General features: G+C 38.0%; 3 protein-coding genes across 8 annotated transcripts; 2 read left to right on the forward strand and 1 right to left on the reverse strand.

The window, feature by feature from the left end:
• Positions 1 to 3,889: 3,889 nt before the first annotated feature.
• Positions 3,890 to 12,347, reverse strand: LOC131772490 (cysteine dioxygenase type 1). Of its 5 annotated transcripts, none has more exons than XM_059088398.2 (6): positions 12,057 to 12,347; positions 11,594 to 11,759; positions 11,024 to 11,101; positions 6,572 to 6,732; positions 5,646 to 5,815; positions 3,890 to 5,044 (listed from the first exon to the last, which is right to left on the reverse strand). In XM_059088398.2, exons 2-6 carry the CDS (start codon positions 11,602 to 11,604, stop codon positions 5,021 to 5,023), a joined length of 444 nt encoding a protein of 147 aa, XP_058944381.1. In that variant the 5' UTR covers positions 11,605 to 11,759; positions 12,057 to 12,347; the 3' UTR covers positions 3,890 to 5,020. The 5 variants fall into 5 exon arrangements, with proteins under 5 accessions (XP_058944381.1, XP_058944382.1, XP_058944380.1 ...); XM_059088399.2 differs by having other exon boundaries at positions 11,594 to 11,756; positions 11,852 to 12,347; XM_059088397.2 differs by having other exon boundaries at positions 11,852 to 12,347.
• A 48-nt stretch (positions 12,348 to 12,395) lies between these two features.
• On the forward strand, positions 12,396 to 15,478 carry LOC131772492 (RNA guanine-N7 methyltransferase activating subunit). The gene is made up of 3 exons (XM_059088400.2): positions 12,396 to 12,685; positions 13,294 to 13,446; positions 14,207 to 15,478. Exons 1-3 carry the CDS (start codon positions 12,534 to 12,536, stop codon positions 14,310 to 14,312), a joined length of 411 nt encoding a protein of 136 aa, XP_058944383.1. The 5' UTR covers positions 12,396 to 12,533; the 3' UTR covers positions 14,313 to 15,478.
• Positions 15,479 to 19,132: 3,654 nt separating this feature from the next.
• LOC131772556 (uncharacterized) lies at positions 19,133 to 25,924 on the forward strand. 2 transcript variants are annotated; one of them, XM_059088491.2, is made up of 2 exons: positions 19,133 to 20,232; positions 24,578 to 25,924. In XM_059088491.2, exons 1-2 carry the CDS (start codon positions 19,366 to 19,368, stop codon positions 25,388 to 25,390), a joined length of 1,680 nt encoding a protein of 559 aa, XP_058944474.2. In that variant the 5' UTR covers positions 19,133 to 19,365; the 3' UTR covers positions 25,391 to 25,924. The 2 variants fall into 2 exon arrangements, with proteins under 2 accessions (XP_058944474.2, XP_066028137.1); XM_066172040.1 differs by lacking the exon at positions 19,133 to 20,232 and adding an exon at positions 21,768 to 22,675.
• The last annotated feature ends 580 nt before the right edge of the window (positions 25,925 to 26,504 follow it).

Raw genomic sequence — 26,504 nt, forward strand, 5'->3', positions numbered from 1 at the left:
AAGGCTTATTGAACGTTCGGTCAGCAAAAAAAAAGAAAAAAAAAACAGATCGATAATTGTTACAAGAAGGTGAAGTTACTTATGGCACTAGACAAATCCCTCTTGCAGACAAAAATTGTAAGTGTCACTTTTCTTTGACTTGTTTACCTAGACAACGCAACAAAAGTCATATTAAACTAACTATATGTATTTTTCTCAGCTTCTAGAATCAGCCTCGGCATTCCAAAAATGGTTAGTTTGATTTCAGTTGAATCATTTCGGCTACCGACTAACTTCAATGTATGACTCGTTATAAGACCCCATTAACGTTATTAAAACTGTTATCGGTTCGGTTTCAACGGATTCTGACCTCTATTACGACCTCCATCTCAAGTGCATTTGTAAAACCCCCTGGTAGTCTCCTATTTCATTGCCATGGAAAAAACATGATTGACAATAGAGGAAATACCCCAGCGCTATGATTCGAGATAAATATACATCCCAATGCGGCGACCTGGTTAGTGTGAGCAACAGACCACTTGGCGCTTACATAGATTTGTTACAAAAGAAAATGAATAAAAATAACTAAAAAATCAAAATGCTATCGCGTTTTCTAAATTACTTTTTAGAAAAGCATATGCTGCGGTGGATGCACACTTCCGGGTCTCTTTGTTCGTTTTGTGTCAGTTTCCTCTTGTCTTTGTTTTTTCTTTTTTTTTTTTGTTTTCAAGGCGAAAAAGTTTTAGATTTAAATTTTTCTTTGAGGAGAAGGGTTATAGAGCCTTTCGATTTAAAATCGTTTCAAGGAGTCTTCTGCAAACCTAACAACAGCTATAGCTACTAAACGAAAGAAAGAGCGCTTTGATCGGCTAAATTGATGTCTTTATCAGCTCGGCACAAAACCCTTTTTAGGATGAAAGACGAAGGGTACAAACAGGAAAATGTTTGAAAATAGTTACAAAACATGTGTACTTAGCGCATCTTGAATGCTGGAGCAGGAATGCTCTTGGCACGAGGAAAATCTCCCAGTCTAGTATAATATGGACTTTAAGGTTGCCGACTACGGTTGGCTGCGACGGTTGGATGTGTCTTCGGTAGACTGGGTCGAGTACCGTTTAAGGGCGCGAAAGTTTAACGCTTGTTGTCCTTTAAGATTTCGCCGACAGACTGAAGACGGTGGTTAACTTGCCCTTCGAAGATGTCTTTTGAAGATGTCAGAAACGCGCTAGTAGTGGCTTATGCCAATGATTCCCTAGATGATAAAGAGTTTTTTGATTCTTTACGATTTTTACGTGTCCGTTAATACTCTCTCTATATATATATTGGAATTTTGATCCGTTTTGTTTCGATTCATCGAGTGTCTCTAAGTTCAGCAGCCGAACAGGGTTTCTAAAATACCCCGTATCTGGCAATTAGATTTCTTCACAAACTACCCTTGGAAAGATCTTTCAAAATTCTAAGAATAACAGATGTTTGTTTAGAAATGTCAAGCGATTTCAGAAATTATTCAAGTTTTTAGTGCACCAATTTTCTGCTCACATGAAGCATTTCCATGCTCGTTTTTAGACCTGACCCCTAAATCTATCAGTACCGTCGAGACCTGGCTGTTAAAAATCATACAAGACTTTGAGAATAATTAGCTTGGCATCAGTGACAGATAATTCATTGTTCTAGAATGAGAGTCTCAGATAATTCCCTCTACTGGACTGAGAGCCTCAGCTCGAATTATGAATACTGATTACTACTCTTTCTCTGTCATTGGTTGAAAACTGAAACGATAAATGCTTGCATATACAGTCTTCTGTGGTTCCCTCAAAGACAATAACCGCAATATGGTCAGAATGGTAAAATTTCAGAGCTGTTCTCGGATCATAATAGCGCTTGAAAAACCATAACCTTTGTGACGGCAAAGGACAATGGACAATGCGCCATACCTCTCGGAAGAAAGCCGGGTGTGCGCGCTCTCCCTCCCTGCACACGACTGGCGTCAAAATACAACTTAGTGTCATTCACAGGGTAAAACTAAGGAGTAAAAAAAGGTAGCGCCCATTATTTGAATGGTGATCTGCGCTTATGCGGGTTTGACACTTCCTTAATTTCTCTTACTCAAAAACGTATACTTTGCCATCAGGTTGTGTACAGTAAAGATGAAAGAAATAAAATTTGAGCAGGGACACTCTCCAAAATGCTACACGACTAAATAACAAATAAAAATCATCCGCAGGGATAGCTCAATCACGTTTTTAACAACTGGCCAAAAGCGATCCTCCCACAGATAAATTGCCATTTGCCATTTGTTCAATTACATCGCTTTTTAACCCATTTCTGGTTGTTTCGTTTTGTTTGAGGGAAGGTTAAAGTTACCACTGGGAAAGTTTTAACCATAAAACCTTTTGCGTTTTATGAGTATTTAAGCCCGACTTGCTACTGATATTGGAAATTGAAATAAATGGTATTAGTACTCACAATCTACGAAGAATTGCCTCCGGGCACGCCCTCATTAGATGCAATTCGGCAAGAGCGTCACTCAGCCAGTAGTAAAGTATAAAGCTTTGAGCAACGCGAGCCGCCGAGAGGTTTGCCCCGGTTTTTAATAATAATAATAATACAATAACAAAGGTTTATTAGCGTATCCATCGGAGGGGTGGCTTTTCTATACTACAAACTAACTATGAACTAATTAAAAATCTATCATTATTACAATATTGCTAATACTGCCTACTGCGTTTTACATATAAAAATTATCTAAGGCTTCTATTTAAGGATCAACTTACATATTTAAGAGGTGACCATAACTGACCAATGTAATTATATACAAATACTAGCTAAGGCATTTAGCAGCGACGATCAGCTTTTGTACGAAATACGGCTGATTATTCTCGTAGGTGTATTGCCGTTTTCGCTTGGAAGAAAAAATAGTGTTTAATTTTTTTTTTTTTTAATTTTCCAGTTCCTTTGCGTTCTTTAGCAGTTTGTTAAACACTTATGCTGCACAGTCTTGAAAGGTTTCAGAGACCTGTAGTACAACTAAATTGAGTACTAATGAGGATCGCAAAGTGCGCTGGTAAACAAGCACCTCCAAGGGGAGATATGGAGGCCATTTTTCACAATTCAGCGCCTTGTAAGCGAGTTTGCACAGGTTCCAGCTCATGTTATGTTTGACAGACAGCCAGTCCACTTTCAAGATATCTGACAAGTCTACATATTTGCCAGTGGACACGCTGCAGCCGATTAATAAAATAATTTGGCACTTGATAAAATAAAACATCATTATAACCGATTCTTGACAGAACAAGACATTCAACCAGTTGTTTTCTTGCATGGAAGGGTGCAAGATGCCTCATTTTTCTGAGTATACTGCTGAGCAAGCGTACCGTAATATACTGATGTTTTAGATGGAATGTGGCGGTTCCGTTTCAGTGCTCATGTAGCTCTGATCCAAGGAGTTTGGCTGACTTTACCCCCTCAAGATTAATTCCATTTGCGCTGAGACGCGACTGATAATCCTGGAGACTGTGAACACGGGCAAGCTGTTCGGTTCAAGCTGATTGGTCTTGCTCTGTTAAAACTGGGAAACTTCTCCATGAGTCGTTTCAAATGTTCCAGTAAGCGAAAAGACGTGCGTCCTGCAGAGCTAATGTTGAGGGCCTGCTCACAGGCTAACTTTGAACCCTTTAGCCCTTGTGAGTGACTAGCATCTAATTTCTCCTTACTATATCACCCCTAAATCACACATGAAAGTTATGAGAATAGAAGAGATGATCACCAACTAAAGCAGCTCTTGACTGTTACACAAATTCTCCTTGTCAGCCTCTTTGAGAATGTATGGAGAGCAGTATGGAGAACATGCATACTGATGTTGGGGGGGGAGGGGGGGGGGAGGGTAAAAGGTTAAACAAACACGCCACGATTTATACAATAAATATCCACAAGTTTTATTTAATCCAGTTTAGTGTGGAATCTCACACCCGTTTGCATTTACGATATAAAGTCAACTGGGACTTACAAAAGCTTTTTACTTAAAATAATATACACACCACAGCCCTTTACAAGAGTTATAACTTATTGCATATATCTTCCACTTAGCGGTTTTAACGTACCTGCGACTCAAGTAAAGAGCAGTATAAAAGATAAGCAAACGCATGCAGATGTTGGGACCCTTTGGAACACTGCGGTCAAACATTGGGCATGCGCAAGAGGTCAATTTTGGCCTGCTGCGGACCAAATTCCCGAGGAAATTTTTTAAGGAAACGTAAGATACAACCGCTTTCAGAAAAAACTGACACTAACATAGAAATCTGTAAAAGGAAACAAACACTGTGAAAAGAAAAATTTAAAACTTTTGGAACACAAAGCGTGCTTAGTGACATATGTTTTGGGCTTTGAAAAAGTTTCAAGTTTTTAAAACACTGTGACTTACTTTCTTTTGTAGTTATTTATTACTCTAGTAGACAACTTGGGGAAGTTGGCTTGCGGCTTGTAGATATAAAACCCCTGCGCATGCCCTACGTTTGACAGCTGTGTTGGATAGAAGACCAGACACGAGAAGGGGACAGAAATCGAGCCTACGTCCAAGCATTGTTTCTCTCAGTCTACTGACACCGCTACAAGACAGCTCTTTGTGTCAGTTTTAGTGTTACACATCTAGCAACCATAGACTTTTAGTAATAAATATACGTGAACAAGTACAACACGTTAGTTAATACAGTTATAATTAACATTTTGAATGTACATGCGTGTTGCAATTGTCTTTGTACCAACGTAATCCTCACAACTGTTCTGTAATCGATGTGAAGAAAAACGAAAAGGTTTTGCAATCTCAAATACTCCAATCCCCAACCCTTTTTAACTGCTTGCTTATAGCATGATACTACCTTTCTTGAAAACGCATTGATATATTTTAATATAACACAATACCGTTTCTTACACTTTATAAATCCAATATTCTGTGCAATTTAATAATAAACAGTTTAAGTATTAAATTAGAATACTTCTTGTAAAAATATTCCTCTTATGCATCATTGTTTACTTGTACCCAGCATTACTTCGTACATGACCTTGGTTTCTGAAACAATAAAAAACACAAATTGTACATAAAGATCAGAATGAAAAAACAACTACATGTTTGATTTGCAGTCTATGACACACAAGTTTTGATCATCATTTTGTAACAATTTTCTTACAAAGTAGCCACTGTCTTCAATACATCTCAGGATGGCTGCAAAATCTTTAAGCAAGTCACAATATTTCTCCAATAGCTGACTAAGTAAATTGACATCTATGGACATTCTAAATTTTTGACTAAGAAGGAATTATTCAAGAGAAAGCATTTTGACTTTGCTTGAATTTATACAATATCTTATATTTTGTTCTAAAAGTCTTCCATACAAAAATAAAATACTTATAAGTATGTTTTCTGTACCCAGTACTAAGCAGGCTCAGTTTGTTTTAAAGGAATATTTTTCTTGAAACACACTTAAGACAAATCAATGACTGATCATCTTTTATTTTGAATTAAAAGATTGGGAGAAAAATTTGAGTACTGTTCATCATACATTAATGATCAATGAAAACCTTCCTTTGCCATCTTTCAAAATAAGCAACAAGTTGCTAGTGTTTCATGAGTACATTTGGAAATAACTACAATTTTCAAATGGAATACTTACATAAGGTGTTCTCTGGCCATATTTGCTGCAGAATGTCACTTGACATTTACGCTTGTGCCCTGTGCGCTGGTCAAAGGACTGGCACATGTCAAATGCTGGAATGTACACATGAAGTGATGCTGCAGTGTCAGAATGGCTGACATTCTCCACGCGATGAAGACCTATGCTATCTACATACAAAAAAAAAACAAACAGCAGTTTGTACAGAAACTTCCTAAATGACTTATACTTAGTTTCAAAAATTAACATGTATGTTAATGGTTGGACTAAAAATACAAACCAATGAAAATAACTTGTGAGTTTTCAAATCTAAATACAAAAAAAGATCTTTAGAGAGCCAATTTTCCAGGAAGCAAACATGATTAACACCTAAAACTACAGCCCTATTTTCATAAAAGTAATTTTAGTGGGTCTGATTAATTCTTCTCAATTAACAACAAGCAGAAGCACACTTTCAGTGAGGATGATAATCCCTTCAATTTAAGATAATTCAGTCACAAAAAGAATTACAAAGCCCATAAATTACTGAGAAACTAAGCCCAAGAAAGAGTGCTGTTCCAAGATCAAGAACAAAACCATGCCCCTCTATGCATGGTATTAATTGCTAGTGTATACTCAATCAGGTGGGTGAATTTTACATACAGTTGGAATCAAAAGGTAAGAAATGACATTAGCTTGAAAACTTTAACCCTTTAACCCCTCAGAGTGACTAGCATGTAATTTCTCCCTACAATATATCCCCTGGATCAAACATTAAGGTGTTGAGAATAACAGAAATGGTCACCAACTAAAGAAGCTCTTGATTGTTAAACAAATTCTCCTTGTCAGTACCATAAGGAAATTATGGAGAATATGAATGCTGATGTAAGGGTGTAAAGGGTTAAGGGTGAGCATTGAAGTTGATCTCCCTCTACCCTTGGACATACCATTGATGTAGTTAACTTCATTTGTCTTATATAATCTTGATCCTGTTGGTTCCAAAGACTTTTCTGGCTCAGATTCTGATGGCCATGCAAATTGAGTTTCTTTCAATCTTCCATCTAACACTTTTAGGAAGCAGTGGGCATCAGCATGATCATGGATAGAACTGAAACAAAACAAATTTCCAATTTCTGAGCACAAATTCCAGTTTTGGAGTATGCTAACAAAACAGGGCACATTCCTATTTGGAGCAAGGTTAAGTTTATTGATCATGACCCCCACTGGTACACACGTAGGGTCAAAGAGGCTATCCATATAAGACTTCATCCCAACAACATTAATAGGGATGACGCAATTGACATTCCTGAAGCTTGGATACCCACAATCAAACAATACAACAGCTGATTTATAAGGACCTATTAGGGAACACCATCTAACAACCACAACAATAATGAGGATTGAAATGCACCAATAGCAGCCTACCAACATGCTACAAATAGGGACATGTAAACAATCAACTTCATGGCCTGGTCAAGACTAGTAATATTGAAGTTGAAACATCGCGATCAACATCAAAAGTGACTATTGTGAGACAAACGAACAATGTTCATTTCCTATCTTACACCACGCTGAGCAATAAACACATATTTCATTACATTGAGGTGATTCAGTACTCCATTTTCTTTGTTAACACTTTCTCCTGAAACAAACTCCACGATAGTATTTGGAGCTTTTCCAACGTATTATCAAAATACTGGAAGGTGCCACCATTCTGCATGCAGACATGTTTACCATAGATGGTAAATTAAGTCAATATTTTGTTTAGTATTTGAAGTTTTATCAAACACTTCCTTTTCATTTTACAACAGCACTTATCTATGAATGTTACTCCTTAAAAATTGTTCTAACACATGTATTGTTTTCAGAAAAAATGTCAACCTTTTAAAAAAAATTTGAATTATATCATGTTAAAACATAGGCATGCTATGCATGTGAGAGTTATTTTTTGGGGGGTGGGTGGATTGCTTGAAACATTGTAGGTGATGTCTACATTCTTAAAAAAGGAAAAAGAAGAGTATTAGCATGGAAAAGGACGAAAATGTTGAATTAACTCACACACAGATATTATTTGGTAGATTGTGTGTGTTGTGTGAATAACTGTAACCAGAAATAAACTTTATTGGTGCCATGGATACCTGTTAGTACAACATGCAGACTGCAGACCGGATACAAAATGTAGACTAGGTACAAAATGTTGCCTGCAGACTGCAGAGTGGGTACAAATGCAGACTGAGAATCTAAAGAGTTTTTTATCTGGTATGGTGATATCATGTCATCTTGCAACTTACCAAGCATCATGCAATCGCTTTTCTGCAATCGCTTTTCTGCAATCAGCTTTCACAATTATTTGCATTATTGTGGAATATTCCTGGCCCTTTTTTTGATGAAAATCGATCGCAACATAATTTCAAACCTTTATAGAGTCTTCTCACTTTGCACGCGAGTTGGTTGCTGTGATGTGAGTACAGATTTTACCAACATAATAAAAGTAGATGTAGATGTAAATGAGATGTCACTATTGAATATTTAACACGCGAAACATTCGAGGAACAGTTGACAGCTTTGCATGTGGTCCGTATTGTCATCTTTTTTAAATGGTATGTGTTTATTTTGTTGACAAAAATGTGGACCAAAACCAGAAATATGGACCAAGACCAAAAATGCAGACCAAGACCAAAACTGTTCCTTCGACTTGATATATTTTTGACATTTTTAGATCACATCACAATAACTTATCTCCATAAATCATTTATTCCAAATAGCAAAATTAAATAAACATGCTAACAATGGTATCTGAATTCATCCTTGGCCAAACACAAATGACTCCACAAGATCACTTTCTACAGGCATCGAAAACATACACAAAATCACCCATTTAACAATCCACTCTCTCCGGATCCCCCATTACTTCGTTGAAATTTAAACACCCCTCAAACCAAAGAACAAAATGACTCTCTGATTGGTGCAAGATACATACCCTAATGCAGCAATCTGATTGGTGCAAGATACATACCCTAAACAATCTGATTGGTGCGAGCAACATACCACTCTCTGTACGCTAACATAGATGTTATTTTTTTTAATTAAAAAAATAACTCAGAAATAAAAACTTAACATCTGCAAAATGTGAAAGCTCTAATTTAAGTATCTAGTTTGTAGTGATCATGACTCAGTCTTGACAAATTTCTTGATTTCATGGCTCAAAGTTAACCTTGAGCATTGTTCACTATTACCATATTTATTCACTTATAAGGTGCACTCGGTTACAAGACGCACCCTAAACTTTCAAAGACAGTTGTGACAAGTAAGCAAAATGACAATTTCACATTAATACCCTGTTATAAGGTGCACTGGGAATTACAGGAAATTTTGTTGACCATATTTGCTGTACTTACAACAATTAGCTTCCAGAAATTACTAATTACAGTGCTCTCATTCTCAAAACAAAAGCTTAAAAGTCACACATTACAAACAACAGCAAAAAAGTCACAAGTCATCCTTCTCAGGAGACAGTGTTTTAAGTTATGAATAATACTAATTGTCTGTTTTTATGGTTATAAACAACACTCATCTGACAGATCTTTCATTTATAGTTGCAAAACTCATCTTAATCTTTGAGCATTTGTTCAGTGTACTGTAAATTTTCAGTAATTATGCCAAGCACTCGTCATCATTCCTATGATCTAAACTTTAAGTTGAAGATCATAGCAGAAGCAGAAGCTGTGAACAACAATCGTGAAATTGCTCGCGAATATGGCTTATCGGAATTGATGGTCCGTAAATGGAGAACAAATCAGATAAAGTCAATGATCAATTTTGTTTGTCTTTTGTTTATTCTTTTAACGGTATTTATTTACTTTCTCACTTCAGTTTATTTGGGAAATTTGGAAAAGTTATATTTTGTTGCCCGAAAATACTCAGTTCTAATACGCACCCCAAGTTTTAAGCAGATTTTGATCAAACAAGCATATTTTCTCATAAAAAATGGTGCGCCTTATAAGTGAATAAATACGGTACTTCTCTTATGGCTTTTGGGTCTCAACCATTTCAAACCAATTTGGATTTGGTCTCTCTTTTGCATGTCTGACATAATCTGAGATGAAGGTAGACTGTATTAGTTGTTCAACATGTTAGCTTCACAAATTTGAAGGTTCAGAGACACAAAATTTTGCAATACCTTGTTCTCCCATGACTTTCACCTGAGAAATTAGTTTGGAAAAAATGTTTAAAGGAGACCACACAGTCAAGGTATTATTGATTTGTTGTTCTATAAAAATCATTTTCATGTTTTTTTTTATGGGGAGCCATTTGTGCCAAAAATATCAATCTCTAGGGATAAAACTTAATTGTTAGTGCTAGCATATCAACCTCTAGTGATTGAAATCAATTTTTAGCACTAAAATATCAATCACTTGTGGTAAAACTCAATCATTAGGGCTAAAATATCAATCGCTAGTGATTATACTCAATTGTTAGTACTAAAGTATCAGTTGCTTGTGATAAAACTCAATCTTTGGTGCTAAAAAGTATTAATTGCTAGAGATAAAACTCAATCATTAGTGCTAGTATTGATTTGTTATCAATTTTAACTAGAATCAGTCTCCTGCTTGTTAAGCAAAGATGAACCAATCAAATCTTGCTTACTTTCTAATGATCAAGTTTTATCACTAGCAATTAATATTTTAGCACTAACAATCGAGTTTTCTCACTAGCTATTGATATTTTTGGCATAAATGGCTCCCCATAATCTCCATGATACTTCAGGCCTGGATAGCAATATAAGAAGAATATTCTTTGACTTTCAAGGTATTCACCATATTCAAAGTTATATAACCGGAATTTGACATTCCTTGTGAATTTTTATTTCCTTTTTAGTTCTTTATAACTAAACATGCTGACAAAAAAATTTGCATTGTCCTAAAGAACAAAACTGACCTTTAGAACCTTCATTTGCATGCTTTTCACGTGCAAAATGCATGGATGCAATTGGCTTATTAACACATGCAAACCTACGTGTTTAATTTTATATGGACTTCATGAAATGTGTAAATAATTACAGTTATCAACAACCGTTTTCTTCCATTGAACTTTTTCATGCATGTTTGTTACTTAACTACGAGTTATGAGGTTGGCAACAAAGAGTGTTTTATGGGAAAAATTCAGACGAGATTGAGATTAGTGACGTCTGGACGATTGTTCACGTCAATACAATTTCGCCGGTTGCAAACGTAGCACTTACTATATGCCACAAAGACTAATAGCTTTCGAAAAGAGAGGCAAACATTAATTTTTCAATTGAAGTGATACCAGGCTAAGAAAAATACCTCACGTAAATGTAAAAAAAGGCGTTTCATTCAATGAAACCTTTGTGAGACTAAATTAACCGCAAAGCTTACCTTCCCTGACCTTCTCCCCAGCACAATACGATCACGTTAAATTTGCCATTTCCTTCATCTACCAAGTTTCGAGTGTACCTATGACATAGAGAAAATATTTACAAACAGTAAGAGAACAAAAACTGGTACATCTATACATAGAATAAATAATCCAACACAACGTTAAAAGTTTCCTAATGACCTGTGTGGGTCATATGTAGCATATTTTGCCCAATCCGCGGGGTTCGATTGATAGGACTCCAGAAATGAAATAACCTGCTCTACATCGACACAATCGTCGTCAAAAAGAACATGAAGACCTTTCACCACGTCATCTACCGTTATGGGTGGCTCTAAACACTTTTTTGGGTCCATAACAACGGAAATTTTCTCGCGACCAACTACAGGTCTTCGCGGTTCGTCAAATTCGGCCAACGCAATTTACTATACCAACCACGTGCGCGCGCAAGGGTTGTTGTCAGTGACGTCACGTCAAGAGGTTCACACCCCCGACCCCGCCTCCAGATTTTGACAACCCAGGAATAACGCCAAAATCAACAATAAATCTGTGACCGACAAAGGTATACATACGGTATCAACATCCCCCCGCCTGGATCTAAGCTTGGCAGCTTAGCCTGACCTTGTATTTCATCGTTGGTGAAAGAGACTCGCCAGCAACTGATCGGCCTCAAAATGATTGAAGGTTAAGAGTTCGTGGATTGACATTTCGAAAAACCCTATTGTATCAGGAATCCTACTAGAATAAATAGAAAAAACATGAAACATGAATTCATTTTAATGGACCATGAAAACATTTTCCTTCCATCTTTCTAGGAAAAATAAGCTCACCTTGATTGAGTTGCCATTTGAATAAATAAATCCTTTTCCCCTGAAGTTTTCTGCAACAGGAACTATATAACTGCAAGGACTTTCATGATTGAAAAGGGTGCAGAATGCGTCAAGCATGTCCAGGCTTATCTCGCTCTCGGTCAGTCTCACAAAGACTTCCATAGATTATTTCAAGGTTTTTTCTAATCTACTCTACGAAAGTTACCTTCTTCGTCCCTCAGAGAGTCAAATAATTGTCTACAGGAGTTTCTTTCTAGTGACGTTCTAGAGAACACGAACAGCTTTTAACCTGAGAAGACGGGAAGGTGATCCATTACGTAGTACTCACGAGACTGATTCACAATACCAAAAATTTCGAATTTGCTTCTGAATTCCCATTACGCGAGGTGAATGTAGCATGTCCGACCCATCCATCCTTCTTCGTTGCGATTTTCGCCCCGCATAAAGCACAGGCGAAGAAAAAAAAAACAATCGCATTGGACATTGTACCCTGAACATTCGGGAGAATTGTTATTAAAAACATTAGCAGCCAGGCCAGATTAGCTTGGTAACCGCGCTCTGTACACGAGGTTTAGAAATCTGAACTGAGTGTTTCACTGTCTTTGAACAAGGAACATTGCTTATACTTTTGTTTCCCTTACTAGCTACTGGTTCTGATCAGTGATCTTTACCGTAATCTAATATGGCAACAACTGAAGAAACCCTGGCTGAGTATGAGAAAATGTTTGCGAACCGTTTTACGAGTGAAGATGAGGAGTACATGAAAACGGTTAATAAGACTCAGGCTTCCCCTCCATGTCTGACAGACTGGCTAAACTCCGGATACAGGGATAGGTAAAGAGCTTTCCTTCAATTTTAACTACGATTTAACCTGTTTATTCTTTTTTAGTAGCCCTCTCAACGGAAAAAGAGACATTTTGGACTCAAAAATATGCATTCGAGGGGTCCAAAATTTCGTTGGCCTCATTGGAAAACATTCCAACATGCCCTGTGTCAAAACTTTGGTTGAGATACAAAATGTGTTTTCTGTGTGGTATGGTTCTCATCTCCTAAGACGAGAACAGCAACTTGTTATAAGTCTGTAGTTGAACTTGAGGTACATTTTATTCATTACAAGCTCTATTAAAGATATACATGCATCATTGAGCTGGGAATCCTTCTTTGAGAGTTTCTCAACTTTCTTTTTAAGGTTTCAATCTAAACCCTTTAACTCCTATGAGTGATCAAGACATAATTTCTCCTTACAATATTGATACAATATGAAGCAAATAAGCTATAAGAATAAAGAAAAATATAAACTAGGAGATTTTAAATTGATCTTATATCAAATTCTCATGAGCATTGTATGGCAAACAGTAAGGAGGATTACTGATGAGATCTGGCAGTGAAAGGGTTAAAGGCCACTTATTCATATCTATGACTGTGTATTTGCTCTCTTGCAGCCGCTTTCAAAGCTATAGTGGTGGCAATGACAGCAGGAACTATGAAAGGTCCAGACATGATAGTGGACGTGACCATGGCAGACGACATGGTGAGCATGGAGACCGTCATGGAGGTGACAGACATGATTCATATCATCACCGAGATGGAGACAGGTAAGATCATACTATGAACAACTTGGAACTTCATTTGTAGTAGGTACACAAGGTTTGAAGATTGTTTATTTCTCTTAAAGTAATGTGGAGTGTTACAGGAGTATAGAAGGGAAAATACTAGTATTTCCTCCAAGGAAAATTTTTGACATGACATGACATCAGGTGAACCACATTGGTATATGGAAGCAATAAAAAGTCAGCCTTACAGTGGAGAGATGCGATTGCCTAAGGGTTATTGCACTGGACTCTGGATCCAAGGGTCCTGGTATAAGACCTGAACAGGTCATTGTCTTGTGTTCTTTGGCAAAACACTTTGTCTTTTCAGTGCCTCTCTCCACTCAGGTGTTGTAATGGGTACCAGCAAATTTTCAGGGAAGTCAGGTGAAATGCTGGGGGATAACCTTGCGATACACTGGCATCCCATTTACATTTTACTCTTCATGCTATGGAACCTTGACTAAGCTGCGGCCACAGACTTTACATTACAGTGCCACTTAAGTTAGGGGGAGGCAAATAATGATAAAAATATAATTAACTATTCACATTACATCATTTTTTCAACTATATCCTGGAAATTTTGGGCAAGAAGCTTGCTATGCCATAGAATGTAAACTTGAATACCAGCCTATGAAAAAGTGCATAATGTTATCAGAAATGCCCTTATGTGCCAATAACTGTTGGGGTAGACATTTTTTGCCCATAGTGTTGACCTAAAAGATCATCAAAACTGAAGAAAAGGTTCTCTTTTGCTTGAATACAGATATGGAGGTCGTTATAGAGATGACCGTGGTCACAGAGCTTACAATGATCGTCAGAAACCTGCAACAGAATATGGTTCTCGTGGATACTATGAGTTTTTCTATTGATGGAAGATCTGATATCAGTCAGAACACTTCAGTTAAAGAATCATTGACACTGTGCTGTAAGAATATATAAGTTGGCTGCTGATGTGTCCAAAGAACTTTTCTTTTAACTAAGATCATCATTTAAAGAATGAGCAAAAGAGGAGCTAGGGAAGATTTCATGGGTGGGGAAAGGGTTTGATGTATTTTTTCCTGCTGCATGGTTGTTCTCTCTCTTCAAGCTCATTTGTACATACTTGCTTTTTTTTTTTGCTTGCTTAAACTGAAAAGTATGAACAGCTGTAGACAGGCTAGTCAGCTATTTTTCATGTTAATACAAGACTTTGCCAAACAGAGGCCATACAACACTTAAGGTAAAATTCAGTCAAATTGTTAGAGCACTTCTTATACGACTGTCTTTGTTCAGTTTTAATTTAGAGTATAGAACATTCTCAGATAGCTGAGTGCAAGCTTTAGATGTGTATGGCTAAACGCAACCTTAAGTTCACTTGTGTCACATATCTGAGTGCCCATTATGTTGACCAGGAAACTATCAACTGGGATCATCCTCCAATTATGGGAGATGTCACATTTATTAACTTGTGTGGTAGACAATCAGATACTTTACTGTGCTAATAAAAAATCATGGAAATCCAGGTTATTTATAAGTCAATCAATTTGAGGCCTCAACAACCCCCCCCCCCTCCATGGGTAGCCCCTGGTCATTTGAACTGTTGAAGATTAGTTTGTTTAGATTCCCCCCCCCCCAAAAAAAAAAAAAAAAAAAAATTGTGTTCAAATGCCCTGCCCCAATTTTTTTTTGTAAGGAGCAAGGGCAGCAACCAAGAATTTCTGCACAAGCTGTAACGCCTAGACCTTGAAGACCTTTTCTTCTGAACCATTTGCTTTTGAAAGTGTTCTATTTACCTTAAACACCTCCATATTTAAAGATTCACTGGAAAGACTTAATACTTCTGGTTCAAATTCCCCACCACCCGAGCATTGACAACGGTCAAATGCTGAGTTGCCCAAGGGGGAGGGATGTTGAAGCTTTGAATCAATCTACACATTTCTCTTGTACATGTAGTCCAGTATGATTAGATCCCTGATGAAATGCAGCTGTATATGTGTATTTTTCCTTAGTGTAATAAGTTCTATGTTCGTTATGCAATAAATTATCGTGGAAGAAAGACGTTGTTCTTAGTGTCATGAGTGAAGGAGGAGGAAAAGATCTGAGCCCCTCTTTCCCCACTCAAGTGGAATTGAATCCTGCACCTTAGACCTTTGAGTTAAATATTTCTAGGGTCCTCATTCTCTGTGATAGGGAAAGACCCTTAGCAGTTGAGCTACCAACTTAATTGACTTCAACAGCAATATAGAGCAGCACTGGCATTTTGCAATCATTTCCTGTTTGGGAGCCTTAGGTATCTGCAATCTTTGACCCCTACCCAAGGATCTGAAGATTTTTCCTTGTCAGTTCTCCTGTTCGTATTTAACGATGGATCCAATACTTCCAACTCGGGTGCCTGGAAAGTGCCATGCAGTTGACGTCTTTTGAATTTCATTTTCAGCCCAATTAACCGAGCAACTACGGCCCAGCTAGCAGCGGTCGGTGTGACCGTATCTTCAGCTTTTTGAAATTTTTGTAAATAAGGACTTCGGGAATGATCGTTAGTGGATCGGTCTTCACATTTAACACGACTGTAAACATCGGAGACATTGCCTCTGCCGATGTTTTTCACTAATCTCCTCTCGGATTTCTGTAAAGTCATTCCTTTCCCAAACCTTTCGTTTTCAATTTCTTTTAGCGAGTCATCCGTGGATGTTTTCTTGGATTTTGGAATGGATCTTACTGACAGTAACTTCGCATCTTCGTCAAAATGAACCATTTTACGTTCCCTGTTATCATTCGTTGCAGAGCTCTTTTGAATTCCAACCGATCCTGTTAATGTGATGAAATAAGGTTTCCTATCTTCTTCCGAACTTGTCTCAGAAGTATTTGGTTTTGAAGCAAGTTTTATTCCCAAGCGCATTGTTTGATGGTCGATAGATGTTGTGGAGTGTTCTTTTTTATTAATTTCTCTAAGAAACCATTTTTTTGGCGTCGGTTTTTGGGATATTGCAGGAAGACGGTCTCCTATGTGGGCGCGAGCAGATGCGGGTCGCTTTCCATCTAATTTAGCCTCTTGCCTCGAGAGAAATTTCACTTTCTTAAATGACAGAAATGCTTTTTCTTTTTCCTTTTGCTTTTGAATTAAACTACGATATTTTTCGAGCTGATTTTGGTTTTGGTTTTTAAGTACCTCTGTCTGTCGTTCCTGCTCCGTAGCTAAAGCAAAAACGAATGTTACAGAATCCATACCTGGTCTCTTGTAAGCCTGCACTGCTTAAAATGTACGTGCCTCTAAAGTGAAGCTGTTTTAAGATTACTGTTGCATTGACGCTTTCCTTGTTTATTTTCTTTAATTGTAGTGTTGTGGTCGTTTATAGATCATAATCACTGTTTTTACAGCGTTAATGAGGTCGTTACCCAAACAAGGTTCACCAACTGCGATACCCACAGTGTTCAAAAAGGTGTGTACTGAATTCTGATTTACATATCTTTTTTCTTCTATGCTTTCACGTTGTCGAAGAACTGTACATAAAATGGAAGTAAAACTATACTAATCAATTCAGAGAGTTTTCCAAAGTTTTTGTCTTTCAAAATGTAATGACCAGACTGAGCCTACAGCAGTAAGTTTTGGTGGCGTTGTGGTTTTGTCAGTGAAGAAAGTACGAAGGTGGGCGGATTCCTTATTCTAAAACTCAACGAATTTGACAACAAGAGAATGGCTTAATGAACACTTTGTCCTGTGGAACAAAACTAACAGTCACTAATGGAAAAGCTTTTAATCTGTGACGCCATAAGGTGACACCATCTACAAACAATGGGGCGATCCCGCTCGCTTTAAAAGAACATTATCACTTGATTCAAAGTTTACTTTTGTTCATCAAAATCCTTTTTTGATTTTTTTTCTAGTTTGACTCGATGTAAGCTTGTATATTAATTGACCTGGAAGACATTAACTATGTATGCTTCGTAAATAATGACATCCATAAATTCCGAAGTGTGGAAATCCGAAATAGAAACTTTAACAGCTGATCATTAGAAAGCTTTCTAAGAAATGACTTGTCAGTCGTACGCAGATAAATTATTGTGAAGATTGAAATCTTATAATGACAGCTTATCATTCAATGGCAGCGCCGGACTCAAATCGTAAGTCGAAATGCTGCATCCAGCAATCGCTATGGATACGGTTATAAGACGCACGTGATTTGACTTTATCGAAACTGACACGCTCACCATTATCTAAATCTTTTAATAAAGCTCTATTGCTGGACAAAAAGAACTTCGAAGCATAATACTCTAGGTTTATAACAAACTAATGTCATTATCACCGTCAGTGCCTCCGTCACTATTAATGTCAATGTCACCACCAACGTCGATGTCGGTGTCACTATCGACGTGAATGTCAATATCATCGTCAATGTCTGTGTCAACGTCAATGTCTATGTCAATGTTGATGTCATTATCATTTACAACCATGAACCAAACCATATTTATATCGAAAAATCTGTGGTTCGGCGGGATTCCTTGGTAAAGACTACACATATGCCATTCACATTTTCGTTTTGCATGGAATTTTTTGCTTATTTTATGTTTCTCTTTCCCCCCCCTCCCCCTCATGCTTGCTTTATTTTGAATCACTAGTACAAATTTTATCTAAGATTCATTTTTCGTTCTAGTGAAATTCTAGTTACCGTTTTCCCGCGTCTATCAAGCCATGCAAAGCTCGTGTTTGTGTCTTTGCCTTTTTATTCCGATCTATTTCTTCTTATTCATATCGTTTCCGACTTTATTTTTTATTACTAGTTATTTTCCCTTTCAAAATGTGCCTATTATGGAAACCACACAGGTAAAATTGAAATAAAATTGTTCCTTTGAGACAAGTGACTGTTTATTTCTGTTTGTTGCCTACAATCGTGTAATCTTTCAAATTGCCATTTGGCGTTTGTTTCGCATATTTCAGGACCCTAATTTTTTTTAATTTCGTTCTTCGCAAATCGCATTAGAAAAGAAAGTGGATTAAGGGTTTAGAGCCGCATTTGAAGCAAATCGATAAAGTAATAGATTGCTTTCCATCAAGCCTACTTCTTTGTTTTGAGAAGTGACATGTTCCCTTCGGGGAACTGACGAGTTAGTATAATAGCACTAATCTGTTTAGCTGCATCACAATAAATTATTAGCTAGCTAGTGAACTAAAGTGAAAAAGAAAACAACCTTGGCACATTTCTAGTGATTGATGAGATTATTTGTTCACTTGGCTTTTTGAATTATGTTTGTAACTCCTTCTTGACCTTGATCGTGCGCACTTTAGTGATAGTTTGCGTCAGAATTACATTTCACTGACCAATTAGCTTTACGACAAAAGTTATTCGTTTCAACCATGGTTTAGTGGCCTGAATGGTAACTGTAGATCTTTACTTTCTTGGTCATGGTGTTGGTGCTTCTCCGTTTAAAGTAACTGAAATTTCAAAACCTCTCAGGTTATACGTCAGTAAAGGAGTTCCACGCAGTTGGCTTTAAGACCAGAACACTTAATTTTTGTTAATTGACCATATCACAGTTATTCTTGCAAATACCTATAGATCTCTTGTCTGGGCTAAATGTGCGTCGTAAAGCGATTGAGACGTGACAATTATTTTCGATTAAGGTCGCAGACAAATAGGCGCGAGAAAGTACTTTCCAAGTCATTAATTCTTAGCGAAATTTAAAAGCTTTAAGAGTGTGTCAGATCTACTGAAAGACCCAGTTGTACTTTGGAATACAACAAAGAGGTATTAATTGGTAAACTCATCCATCATACTCGAAAAGGGGATCATTAAAAAAAGTGCAAACTTTTAATGAATGGCAAAGTTTGCTCAAGTAACGTTTATCGAGAGGTTGGCCACTTCGCCGCTGTGCTTAGAGTGAAAGGACCCGTCAGCTACGAAGTAAACACTAGGACGATCGAAGACGAAATAGTCCGGTTCAACCATGGCCATGGGAACTTGTAGTAGAGAATACAAAAGAGCTGTCATGCGAAATACAGCAGCAGGAGGTAACTTGCAGAATAGTTTAGACAGTCTCGAAGATCAGAAGAAGCGTCTCGTGCGCTCTTTTGAGGAGAAGAAGCTGAATTTTTTAGAAAAAAAAGGAACACTTCCAAAACTTTTCTCTTCGCTCGGGCAGACTGGAGGAATGGAGCGCAGCAAACGTGGTCAACTCACGAAACAGCTTTCAGATAGTTCAGCCTTAAATGAGTCTCGTGAAAGGAGATTGAAGGAAACATTCTCATCTACGAACGACATGGTGAATTTTAACAAGCAAAACCATCAAATATCAAATACTGCAGCAGAGCAAGACGACACTCTGTTGCCGCCTGCCATAGGATCCAGTGCACGACTACAATACTCTGCGGGGCGAAGGAGACACAGCGATAACCTCTCGAGTGAGAAGCCGAAAACACCATTAGCACCAACCCTCTCGTTACCATCAGAATCAACAGAATGGAAAGAGGAGCAGGAGGCATATGGCTCCGACCCAGAGCTGGGTACATTCAAGACCAGATTAAGAGTTCCAGCTCCTTACACAAGTCTGGGGACGCAGTTGCCACTTTCACCACTTCTACAAAGGAAGGCCTCACGCCCCTCCAAGCCTCAGTTAAGTCCTTTAGACGTGGCAGCAGAAAGGCAATGTGTATCGCTGCCTGCCTCTCCCCGTTTTCAGCGCCGACGTGCAGAGAGCTGGGACCAGGCAAAAAGCCAAGAGTTGAGGTTAAATGACCTTGCAGAGTTCTCGAGCGAAGGACCGAAACTTCGCTCGATGAGCTTGGCTTGTGAGAAAATCGAAAGCGGCAAACAGGTAACTCTTCTCATTATATGAATTCTGTTTGAGATGAGTAAAGGGGTGCAGGGGGGCATGGTTTTAGAAATACATCTGATCTAATTGCGAAGTACATTTTTTTTTTACTTGGTCACGGCTGAGTTAGTTGAGAATACGAATGGCCTGTAAATGAGCCTGTACAACACGATAACTAACCAGCCTTATCTGCGCGAACTCGAATCTGGTCGAGGCGAGAATATTTGTAATGCTAGCTCTATGGGCGTTCGCAAATTTTATCAATTTTTTGCTTTAGTGTTGATACTGAAAGACGCATCACTGCAGGGAGTAATTTCTTGAGTTTAAGTCTTAAAGTAGTGTCAGACATAAACAAAATTTATTTGTATTTTGTACTCTCTGTGTACAAGCTTTATTATGTAAATGATTGTAAGTGGTGTTTGTCCCGTATTGTAAATTGCTCTTCTGTGACTCAGTTGAATGTCTCTAGTAAGGAGAGTCACGAAGCGCAAACAAGTTTGCGAGACCCTTCGATTTTGGACAGACCATTTTCTACTCTTCTAACTGGGGCTAACATCCTAGACTGTGTACCACGGGCCGGATACCGAAACATGAAAATTTAAAGGTCACGGAATATATCTTGGTTTCATATCTCTCTTAGTACTTCTAACAAACTGCAGGAGTTTCATTTAAAGCCGGTTACTAGCGATCTACCACCGCTTAAGACCTCTTACCGCCGTCTGCTTCTCCTGCGAGCAGGCTGATCAGTTTGGGTTTCGCCTTTGGCCCCTTTTCAAGGAACAGCTGCTTGTTACATCATCGACAGCCGCTTATGGAAAAAAGTTATTAATACCCATAAAACCATATCATGCATAGAAATGTTCAAACGTCATTAGAGATTTACAAAGTTCAAACAGGAAATTTATCTTTTCCGACATTTAAAAAATGAAAAGATCGCAAATGAGTACGAAAAAAAACACTACAATAGGTTAAAAACATATTTTTTAATAATTCAACTCTCAAATTTGCAACAACAATAGCACTAATATTAGTATGGTTCTCATGGGATTTATAACGCTTAGAGCTGATTACTTTGATCTATTTTTTGCACATTTAAAACAAGACTAAACTAGGAAATTGATAGCCTTGAATCAATCTGCTGCATTTCTGACTTGTGCCCTCTCTCTTTGACCTGCACAAAAGTTTAATTAAAAAGCGCGAGAATTACGGCTGAGAACTCAAGTCTTGTTTTGCACGAGTGTAAGTGACGCAATTGTCACTCTAGGAAACGCTAATGAGTTTACTTCTTTTTGTTTGACCCTGGAATAAGATAAGGGAAGTACCGACCACTCATTCGCACATTCCTCGTTTTAATAGTTGTTTGGGCGAGGCTTTATCATTAAATGTTTGGTTTTAACAAATTGACGATAAGTAGATCAAGCCGTAAAACGATTGGTAAAATGACTACTGTCTTCCGGCTGTTGTGAATTCCCTCACGGGACGCATAAAGGGATTTTATTTCTTTTGTTTTTTGCAACAAAGAGCTTGAGATGTGAGCGTTGAGTCATTCTCGAAAAGAAGCTTTAAGCTAACTGCAAACTGCTATCTTAACTACTAAGTTGTGTTTCAATCATCTTGAAAGTGGCGAAAAGTTCCTTAGTTTTGTATGGTCTCAATGGCGCATAGCATATCCTTCAAAGACTTGATCAAGAACGATGCCATGTCTAGCGATAAGATTAAAAAGGCTATTGACATTAATTCTATCTACGACGAAGACTTGAGGAAAGATCTTTCAACTCTACAGAAAGAAAGAAAGTCTTTAATGCAATCGTTGACCAAAAAGAAGCTAGATTTCATTCGTAAATGCAAACTACCATCAATTCACCAAACACACTCGCAGACGGAGTCTGACAACGCAGCAATCCAAAAAAAAGTTGCCGAGTTCTGTTTTGGTTCCTCTAGTAATTCTACACCTCAGCGCAACACTGCTTCACCGGCGCCTTCAGAAGCGCGCCCTTGGAGTCAACCTTCGAGTAAAGAAATGGGTAAATTATATTACCGCCAAAGAAGTTTCACCTCTGAAAAAGATTTCATGTTAGAAGAAGATGACCCATTAGAACAGGGGGACATCAATCGTTTTCCAAGTGCTGATCAAGGAGCTACAAACGCCATAAAGGCAAGGAATGCCTCTGGTTCAACAAGTTTTAAGATTGCCTCGCCAGGAATAGGCCTACCAGCAACACGTTCTCCAACAATATCTCGGTTAAGTAATTTAAATGACTTGGCCCAAAACCGATCTCTACCGAATTCGCCCATTGTCCTAAGACGACGCGCTTTCACGTTGGACTCGAACTTTGGTAGAAGTCAGAGTACTGATGTGAAAGTTGCCTTGGGGCGATCACAATCAACTCCAGCAACTAAACAAGGTATGCGACATCGAACGGAGTCATCGCCAATTGACCTCGAGGTAAGTTTGCTCTATGGGAATCTGGATTTGTCGCTTGGAGTGATTTTGTGATAAGCATTGCATGATCATGATGTACAAACTCGAGAAAATAATTTTTGTCCGATCTTGGTGTGAGTAGGTTGATCAATATCAACTGCACGAATAGAGAGACTACGATTTCCTTTCTACCAGCAGGATTCAGCATGACAACACCATTTCTTTTACAATTTATAGCCACATGTCATAAATTATCAAACATATGTGTAACGCCAGAGGAAATTCGTAAGCTACCTATTGAAACCTCCTGGATAGAAAAGGTTTCGTCTTGAATATATTGTTGTATACAAATGGGCAATTTATGTCCAAACTGACCATTTCTGTAAGATGAACATTCTTGAATACTGAAAGAGTGTCCACAGCCTAATTCCAGAGGGGCACAAACTTCGCACTTTCTTTTCATTGACCCTTGGGCCACAAAATGGGTGGATGGTTTTTTTTTGATAGTTATGATAAATGATGGATTAAATATCATAATCAGTTGATGTTCTGTTCCAACATTGTAGTGCTCCTAGACTTTATCACGTAAAGTTAAAAAATTTGATCATGTAGTTGGCAATTTTGTTCAGATCCTGCGCTTGAATTAGCCCTTCATTCTTGAGAATCTTTGGTGAATAATTTTATCTCTGTTGTCACTTAACAAGAGGATTTAAACAAAGAGGCTCTTTCCATACATTCAACTAAGCCACAGAAAAGCAATTTACAATACGGGACAAACACCACTTACAATCATTTACATAATAAAGCTTGTACACAGAGAGTACAAAATACAAATAAATTTTGTTTATGTCTGACACTACTTTAAGACTTAAACTCAAGAAATTACCCCCTGCAGTGATGCGTCTTTCAGTATCAACACTAAAGCAAAAAATTGATAAAATTTGTGAACGCCCATAGACACAAAATACTGTCAACAATTATTTCACAACTGACTCTGTTTAATAATTTCATAATTCCAAGTTCAATGAGAGGTACAGGAGGTCACAATACAACTGCACCACTCAACACACAAAATTTTATTTTAACCTATAAATCTCTCAGAATGGGAAACACTAGCGCGCAGACTCAGCGCGCAGACTCAGGGTCAAGCGGTCCAGGCTCGAGACCCATGGCTCTCCAAGTTATAATATTATGCTCTTGGGGAAGACACTGTACCGCACAATGTCTGTCTTCATCCAGGAATGTGAATAGGGACCAAACCTTTAGATAAACCGGCGAGGGGGGGTGGTGGTGGGGGGGGGGGGATTTGTTTTAAACTAGTATCCCATTTATGAGAAGAAGCGTTAGTCCTAGTTGTATCATGTTACGAAAACTGTTATAGGCTCTAGCGCCTTATGAGTTAGCTGGAGTGTATGTTTTACATTTTACCTTATAGCTCTTTGAGTATTGGGGTTAACCTAATTTTGAAAATAAGCATTTCTCCCCATTTATGTAAATTCATAAACTAGTAGAAAGCTTATGTCTTTCAATATCAATTCACGACCCTCCAATTAATTCTACATTCATGTATCTAACAACCAAATCAATCCTAGGACCTGGCGAGGATAGATTAAGTTTAGTGAAAGTAGGTTAAGTGGCAAGCATGGCTACTTGACCTGTGTGTAAAGAAATTGTATCTCTTATGGTTCAAGTTATTTCTGGATTTAAAAACTTCAGAAGAGTTTGATTCTTTTTTTTCCTTGTCTAGTATTTAAAAAGGAAAATTGAAAAAAAGGAATTTGAGAAAAAAAAATGAACCACAGCACATCCACTCTCCTCCTGTGCTTTCTGCACTGCTTGTTCACTTTTATATCTCATGCTCCAGTAGAAATTTCATATCAAAACCAGGTTCCTTGTCCTGATTGTTCTTTGCTGTCCACGTTTCAGGATGTAGGGAAGCTGCCACCGCGTGTACCAGCGTCACCACAAATTTCCCCACGAAGACAGCGCGGTTTTCAACCTCTCGGGGCTGACCAATTACAGTCTTCTCCTCAAGAGGGTTCATTTATTTTACCAAAACTGGAAGCACGAGGTTCATTATCTAGTATGTTGGACGAAAATGGGAAAGAGAGAGTCCAGAGACGAGTGTTCAGTCTAGTGGCAGATAATGCTACAAGAGAAACATCCCCGCGAAGAGAAGCACTCGAACTACAAAATTTGTCTCCCAGGACAGAAAGGAAACTCAGGAACTTCTTAAATTCCGAGAACGGATGGCTAACCGGGTTTTCCTCTAAGCATGAGGGGCTTGAAGATATAGTGGAAGATGGCAAAGGCCTACAAAGACCAGAAGCAGAAGACGAGGAGTGTACTTGGAACAGCGATATTGATGACGATGATGACGAAACAATTGGTCAAAAGAAGATTCATTCACTGGAGGAGATTAAACACACGCGTTATCTGCGCATGAAGTCACCAGTTCATTGGCTACCGAAAATGGGAAATGTGCCAAAGCATTTGCTTTCGTCATCAATTATTGTAGGACACACGAAAGTAGGTTTCGAATCAATTTCCCGACCTCAGAGAGATAAAGATGTCGATAACCTTGATGAGAGCGTGAGCTGTGATGAAATAGAAAACAGCGAGGAGGGGAATGAAACTGATGGAGAATCCAAACTGGAGCCAAAGAAAAACGAAAACAACAATGAAACTTATTGGGATAATTCAGAGCTTAAGGAGAACTCAACTAGCGGTTGCAATTAGTGTTGCTCAGGCTGGATGAAGGGTTTCTTTCATACATCGCACACCCTAAGGGCTACCTGTAACACAGCAGTCAAACATCGGGCATGCGCGAGGAATCATCTCTGACCGGCTGCGCGCCAATTTCCCAATTTCAAAGGAGAACAATTTTCAGAAATAGCCAAAGAAAACTGAAAAGTTCATAGAAATCTGTAAAAGGAAGCAATAGTACGGAAAAGGAAAACTCGAGACATCGAACCCAAAGCTTAATCCGGCAGGGGTATACTGTTGATTTACGATTCTGTTTTGATCTTTACCGAAAAAGTTCTACCAAGCTATTTTGCACATGTACAGATGTTTGACCGCTGTGTTGCCCTCTGCGCACTCAGTCAGGTACTAAGCAACCAATTTGAATTAGACTTTCTTGGATATAAACAAAAACCAAAAGTACACTTGTTTCTTGAATGAACATATATGTTCATTACCAAAAAGTGCAAATTTACTCAGAATGCCTGATCTAATTACAATGAATTTCTTTTGATGACTGTACATTTGCTTTAGATAACAATCCCTGTAAGTATAGGTAATCACATGATTTCGAGTGCAATTTGGAATAAATAAGCACGAGTAAAAGACTAACAAAATTTGTGGTCTTTGAAAAAATTAATAAGTGCTTATTTATTCCAAATTGCACGAGAAAATTCGTGTGATTACGTATTAATAATATATATGAAAAAAATACGAGATAGCTTATCACAATTATGTAGAAGCAAAGCGCGCATCAAGTGGAAAAAAAATTTATTCAAACCCTGCAAGTGACACAATGCGTTCGGTCAAAACAACCGCGTACGATTTAAACAATGATATAGAATGAAATTTTCATGTCTTTAAGGCGCAAAAAATTCAAATTCCGGCTTAACAGTTCAAGGAATTGTTCAGTTTATGTCCGAATCACTTTCGATGAAATGGAATCGTCGTTTGCGAGGTTTAACCATGTCTGGTTTAATTTCGGCGTAGAATTGCTCGAGAAAAGTGTCAAGGTGGGTCGGGTCGTAATTTTCGATTTCCTTGGCAATTCCCTTCTCTAAACACCACTTTTTCCAAACCGACAACCAAAGAGCAATGCTATCTATAGTGT

Source organism: Pocillopora verrucosa, chromosome 1 (assembly GCF_036669915.1).
Source record: "Pocillopora verrucosa isolate sample1 chromosome 1, ASM3666991v2, whole genome shotgun sequence".
In the NCBI taxonomy this organism is placed as follows: Eukaryota; Metazoa; Cnidaria; class Anthozoa; order Scleractinia; family Pocilloporidae; genus Pocillopora; species Pocillopora verrucosa.